Here is a 7500-nt window from a genome sequence, read left to right on the forward strand (position 1 = left end):
CACACACACACACACACACACACACACACACACAGGTCAGAGACCCTGCAGCTTACACACACACACACACACACACAGGTCAGAGATCCTGCAGCTTACACACACACACAGACACAGACACAGACACAGACACAGACACACAAACACACACAGGTCAGAGACCCAGCAGCTCACACACACACACACACACACACACACACACACACATATACAGGTCAGAGACCCTGCAGCTCACACACAAACACACACACACACACACACATACAGGTCAGACACACTGCAGCTTACGCGCACACACACACACACACACAGGTCAGAGACCCTGCAGCTTACACACACACACACAGGCCAGAGACTCTGCAGCTCACACACACACACACACACACACACACACACACACACACACACACACACACACACAGGTCAGAGACCCTGCAGCTTTCACACACACACACACACACACACACACACACACACATACAGGTCAGAGACCCTGCAGCTTAAACACGTGCACACACACACACACACACACACAGGTCAGAGACCCTGCAGCTTACACACAGACACAGGTCAGAGACCATGCAGCTCACCCACACACACGGGACAGAGACACTGCAGCTCACACACACACACACACACAGACACAGGTCAGAGACCCTGCAGCTTACGCACACACACACACACACACACACACACACACACATACAGGTCAGAGACCCTGCAGCTCACACATACACACACATACAGGTCAGAGACCCTGCAGCTTACGCACGCACACACACACACACACACACACACACACATATATACAGATCAGAGACCCTGCAGCTTACACACTCACACACACACACACACACACACACACACACACATACAGGTGACCCTGCAGCTCACACACACACACACAGACACACACACAGGTCAGAGACCCTGCAGCTTACACACACACACACAGGTCAGAGACCCTGCAGTTCACACACACACACACACACACACACACACGTCAGAGACCCTGCAGCTTACGCACACACACACACAGAGGTCAGAGACCCTGCAGCTTACGCACACACACACACACACACACACACACACAGACACACACACACGCAGGTCAGAGACCCTGCAGCTTACGCACACACACACACACACACACACACACACACACACACACACAGGTCAGAGACCCTGCAGCTTACACACACACACACACGGGTCAGAGACCCAGCAGCTCACACATACACACACACATACAGGTCAGAGACCCTGCAGCTCACATACACACACACATACAGTTCAGAGACCCTGCAGCTTACGCGCACACACACATGTACACACACACACACACAGGTCAGAGACCCTGCAGCTTACACACACACACGGGTCAGAGACCCTGCAGTTCACACACACACACACACACACACACACACACACACACAGACACAGGTCAGAGACCCTGCAGCTTACGCACACACACACACACACACACACACACACACACACACACACACACACACACACACACACACACACAGGTCAGAGACCCTGCAGCTTACACACACACACACGGGTCAGAGACCCAGCAGCTCACACATACACACACACATACACGTCAGAGACCCTGCAGCTCACACACACATACAGTTCAGAGACCCTGCAGCTTACGCGCACACACACATGTACACACACACACACAGGTCAGAGACCCTGCAGCTTACACACACACACACATATATACACACACACACCACACACAGGTCAGAGACCCAGCAGCTTACACACACACACACAGGTCAGAGACCCAGCAGCTTACACACACACACACACACACACACACATACACACACAGGTCAGAGACCCTGCAGCTTACACACACACACACACAGGTCAGAGACCCAGCACCTCACACACAAACAAACACACACACACACACATACAGGTCAGACACACTGCAGCTTGCGCACACACACACACACAGGTCAGAGACCCTGCAGCTTACACACACACACAGGTCAGAGACTCTGCAGCTCACACACACACACACACATACAGGTCACAGACCCTGCAGCTTACACTCGCACACACACACATACAGGTCAGAGACCCTGCAGCTTACACACGCACACACACACACACACACACAGGTCAGAGACCCTGCAGCTTACACACACACACACACACATACAGGTCAGAGACCTTGCAGCTTACACATACACACACACACACACACGGGTCAGAGACCCAGCAGCTCACACACACACACACACATACAGGTCAGAGACCCTGCAGCTTACGCGCACACACACACACACACACATATACAGGTCAGAGACCCTGCAGCTTACACACATACACACACACACACACACACACACATACAGGTCAGAGACCCTGCAGCTTACACACACACACACACACACACACACACACACACACACACACACACACACACAAACACGGGTCAGAGACCCTGCAGCTTACACACACACACACATATACACACACACACACACACACGGGTCAGAGACCCTGCAGCTTACACACACACACACGTATACACACACACACGCACATATACACACACACACACAGACACACACAGGTCAGAGACCCTGCAGCTTACACACACACACACACACACACACACACAGGTCAGACACCCTGCAGCTTACACACACACACAAATACACACACACACACACACATATACACACATATACACACACAGGTCAGAGACCCTGCAGCTTACACACACACACACACACACACACACACACACACACACACACACACAGACACACACACAGGTCAGAGACCCTGCAGCTTACACACACACACACACACACACACACACACACACACACATACACACACACAGACCCACAGACACACACACACACACATCCACACAGACAGAGACTCAGGTCAGAGACCCTGCAGCTTACAGTCACACACACACACCGCAGAGACTCCATAGCTCAGCAATTTATCAGACAGTCGCTAATAAATCCAACGGGGAATTGAGGAGAATCTTCTTCACCCAGAGAGTGGGGAGAATGTGGGAATCGCTCCTGCTGGGGGAGCGGGGGGAACGTGGGACTCGCTCCCGTGGGGGGTGGGGTGAGTGTGGGCCTCGCTCCCACGGGGAGAGGGGAGAGTGTGGGACTTGCTCCCACGGGGAGTGGGGAGAATGTGGGACTCTCTCCCACGGGGAGTGGGGAGAATGTGGGACTCGCTCCCACGGGGAGTGGGGAGAATGTGGGACTCGCTCCCGCGGGGAGTGGGGAGAATGTGGGAATCGCTCCTGCTGGGGGAGCGGGGGGAACGTGGGACTCGCTCCCACGGGGGGTGGGGTGAGTGTGGGCCTCGCTCCCACGGGGAGAATGTGGGACTCGCTCCCACGGGGAGTGGGGAGAATGTGGGACTCGCTCCCACGGGGAGTGGGGAGAATGTGGGACTCGCTCCCACGGGGAGAGGGGAGAATGTGGGACTCGCTCCCACGGGGAGTGGGGAGAATGTGGGACTCGCTCCCGCGGGGAGTGGGGAGAATGTGGGACTCGCTCCCACGGGGAGTGGGGAGAATGTGGGACTCGCTCCCACGGGGAGAATGTGGGACTCGCTCCCACGGGGAGTGGGGAGAATGTGGGACTCGCTCCCACGGGGAGAATGTGGGACTCGCTCCCACGGGGAGTGGGGGAGAATGTGGGACTCGCTCCCGCGGGGAGTGGGGGAGAAGGTGGGACTCGCTCCCATGGGGACTGCGGGAGAATGTGGGACTCACTCCCGCGGGGAGTGGGGGAGAATGTGGGAATCGCTCCTGCTGGGGGAGCGGGGGGAACGTGGGACTCGCTCCCACGGGGAGAATGTGGGACTCGCTCCCACGGGGAGTGGGGAGAATGTGGGACTCGCTCCCACGGGGAGTGGGGAGAATGTGGGACTCGCTCCCACGGGGAGTGGGGGAGAATGTGGGACTCGCTCCCACGGGGAGTGGGGAGAATGTGGGACTCGCTCCCGCGGGGAGTGGGGAGAATGTGGGACTCGCTCCCACGGGGAGTGGGGAGAATGTGGGACTCGCTCCCACGGGGAGAATGTGGGACTCGCTCCCACGGGGAGTGGGGAGAATGTGGGACTCGCTCCCACGGGGAGAATGTGGGACTCGCTCCCACGGGGAGTGGGGAGAATGTGGGACTCGCTCCCGCGGGGAGTGGGGAGAATGTGGGACTCGCTCCCACGGGGAGTGGGGAGAATGTGGGACTCACTCCCGCGGGGAGTGGGGAGAATGTGGGACTCGCTTCCACGGGGAGAATGTGGGACTCGCTCCCACGGGGAGTGGGGAGAATGTGGGACTCGCTCCCGCGGGGAGTGGGGAGAATGTGGGACTCGCTGCCACGGGGAGTGGGGAGAATGTGGGACTCGCTCCCATGGGGAGTGGGGAGAATGTGGGACTCGCTCCCGCGGGGAGAATGTGGGACTCGCTCCCATGGGGAGTGGGGAGAATGTGGGACTCGCTCCCGCGGGGAGAATGTGGGACTCACTCCCACGGGGAGTGGGGAGAATGTGGGACTCGCTCCCACGGGGAGTGGGGAGAATGTGGGACTCGCTCCCGCGGGGAGTGGGGAGAATGTGGGACTCGCTCCCACGGGGAGTGGGGAGAATGTGGGACTCGCTCCCGCGGGGAGTGGGGAGAATGTGGGACTCGCTCCCGCGGGGAGTGGGGAGAATGTGGGACTCGCTCCCGCGGGGAGTGGGGAGAATGTGGGACTCGCTCCCGCGGGGAGAATGTGAGACTCGCTCCCACGGGGAGAATGTGGGACTCGCTCCCGCGGGGAGTGGGGAGAATGTGGGACTCGCTCCCACGGGGAGAATGTGGGACTCGCTCCCGCGGGGAGTGGGGAGAATGTGGGACTCGCTCCCGCGGGGAGTGGGGAGAATGTGGGACTGGCTCCCACTGGGAGTGGTCGAGGTGAATCTCAGAGATGGATTGAAGGAGGGCGGGGGAAGCTGGATAAACACACGAGGGAGAGAGGAATAGAAGGATATGTTGATGGGGTGAGAGGGAGAGGGGGGTGGGAGGAGGCTCGTGTGGGGCAGGAACACCAGCACGGAGCAGAGGGGCTGAATGGCCTTACTCAAGGTCACATTGAGCCGCCCCAGGGTGGGGTTTGGGAATTCGGGGGGAGAATCCCTCACCTCGTTGTTGCTATTGAGCAGGCTTGTTCTGATATTGTCGCCTGTACCCCAGCTTCTCTGCTGCTTCCAGACCAGGTCACTCGGGGGGTTATGAGTGGTCCCTGCGTCAGACGCCCAGATCTGAGAAAGGGAAGGAACGCTGATGTTAAATGAGGAGGAGGAGGTCACCGAGGTCACAGCGCTGGCGAGAGCGGGCGGACAGGGAGCGTTCTGGCCGGGTGTCCCTGTCAGTCCCAAACCTGGCACAGTCTGCACCCCAGCGGTTAGACAACATACCACGCTGGAAAGGCCATAGGGCCCATCGAGCCAATCCTATCCCCCTGCCCTTCACCCCCCCCCACCCCCACCCCGGCAAACGTTCCCCCTTCAAGCATTTATCCGATTCCCCCCCCACCTTTCGAAAGTTCCTATTGAATCTGCTTCCACCAAGACAAGAGACATTGCCCATGTCACCTCTGGAGGCCATTCGGCCCCTCCATCCTGCTCCATTCTATAGGATCAGGGCTGATCTGGTTGTGGCCTTAACTCCACTTTCCTGCCTGTCCCCCCTCCACCACCCTTGACCCCCCCCCCGGTCAATCAGAAATCTCTCTAACTCGGCCTTGAATATATTCAGTGACCCGGCCCCCACTGCTCTCTCGGGTGGGGAGAGAATTCCACAGACTGACCACCCTCTGAGAGAAGAAATTCCTCCTCATCTCCGTCTTCAATGGGAGACCCCTTATCGTGAAACTGTGCCCCCCTCCTCATTCTAGATTCCCCCACGAGGGGAGGGTAAACATCCTCCCAGCATCAACCCTGTCAAACCCCCCCTCAGAATCTGATATGTTTCAATAAGATCACCTCTCATTCTTCTAAACTCCAATGGGTACAGGCCCAACCTGCTCAACCTGTCCTCATAAGACAAACCCCCTTCATCCCAGGAATCAGCCCAGTGAACCTTCTCCGGACTGTCTCCCAATACAAGTCTATCCCTGCTTAAGTAAGGAAACTGGACCCAGTACTCCAGGTGTGGTCTTACCGACATCTGATACAGCTGTGGCCAAACTTCCTGACTTTTATATTTTATTCCCCTTGCAATAAACACCAATATTCCATTCACCTCCCTAATCACCAGTTTCTCCTTATTTACTCTGTCCGAATCCCCTTCCTGATTCCGAACGCCTCGATTCAATCTCCCCCTTAACCTTCTCCGCTCTAAGGAGAACAATCCCAGCTTCTCCGAGTCTCTCCACACGAACTGAAGTCCCTCATCCCTGGTCCCATTCTGGGTAAATCTCCCTCCGCACACCCTCCAAGCGTGGGCCCCCTGCATCCTCCCTAAAGCGGGGGGCCCAGAATTGGACACAATGCACCAGCTGAGGCCTAGAGGGACTGATAAAGGCTCGTGGTACGTTCCTGGCTTTTGTACGCTAACCCGGTTTCGAAAACCCAGGATTCCACCTGATTTATTAAGTGTTTTGGTAACCCTTCCCGCTACCTTTAAAAAATAGGCATCGAGAAAGTTAAAACGGCTGAGATTGAGGCTCCAGGGCCTACTCAGAACTCCCATCGCCGTTACAACGAAGGAGGCGCGACAATCGGCGCACAGCAAGATCCCGCAAGGCGGCAGAGCGCGAGGGGTCCGGAGGCCGTAGGAGGGGACCCCGCGCACGTGAACCGAGATGATTTTAAAGCGATCCCACTCATGGGGGGTGTGGGGCGTGGGGAGGGGGAGATCGGGAGGGGGGGTGGGGGGGTGAGGGGTTGACTTAAAGGGGCTGGAGGGATAGGGAAGGGACAGGGTGGGGATCGTGGGTGTGGACCCCAGAAGGGAGACAGGCTGCTTACCGTGACGGAGAGGCCGGACCGGAGGATGAACTTTGGGGGGAACTTGTAGGTGATGGTCGCTCGATTCCCAATTTGTCTCTTCACCTGCCAGTTTCCCATTGGCTGGTCCTGTAAGGACAGGAGGGTACAACAATTAAAGAGGAAAAAGCTTAATTATACACCCACCCCTCCACACCAACCACCCCCTCGGACACAGGGAGTGAGAGGGTACAGCCTCTGTCCCTTAACAAAACATCTGCAAGATGATGCAGAACAAAATTTACCTGAGAGAAGGGCACAGAGAGAGAGGGAGGGAGGAGATGCGGAGAGGTTAAGGGAGGGAATTCCAGAGCTCAGGAACCCCCCCAGGCAGCTGAAGGCCCGGCAGCCAATGGTGGAGCGATGGGAATCGCGGGATGTGCAAGAGGCCGGAATTGGAGGAGCGCAGAAATCTCGGAGGGTTGTAGGGGCTGGAGGAGGTTACAGAGATAGGGAGGGGTGTAG

The 7500-nt window shown here is 57.2% G+C and overlaps 1 protein-coding gene across 1 annotated transcript in view; it reads right to left on the reverse strand.

Annotated features, from left to right (window-relative positions):
• Positions 1-5126: 5126 nt before the first annotated feature.
• Positions 5127-7500, reverse strand: part of lmna (lamin A) — a gene marked incomplete at its 3' end in the record, with an annotated part of 156020 nt that continues 153646 nt past the window's right edge. The window contains exons 9-10 of the mRNA XM_041181797.1: positions 7018-7125; positions 5127-5307 (exon numbers count right to left, since the gene is read on the reverse strand). Of these exons, the coding sequence (XP_041037731.1) occupies positions 5127-5307; positions 7018-7125 (289 nt within the window). The remainder of the gene's footprint in view (positions 5308-7017; positions 7126-7500) is intronic.

This window comes from Carcharodon carcharias (assembly GCF_017639515.1).
Source record: "Carcharodon carcharias isolate sCarCar2 chromosome 36 unlocalized genomic scaffold, sCarCar2.pri SUPER_36_unloc_4, whole genome shotgun sequence".
NCBI classification, from domain to species: domain Eukaryota; kingdom Metazoa; phylum Chordata; class Chondrichthyes; order Lamniformes; family Lamnidae; genus Carcharodon; species Carcharodon carcharias.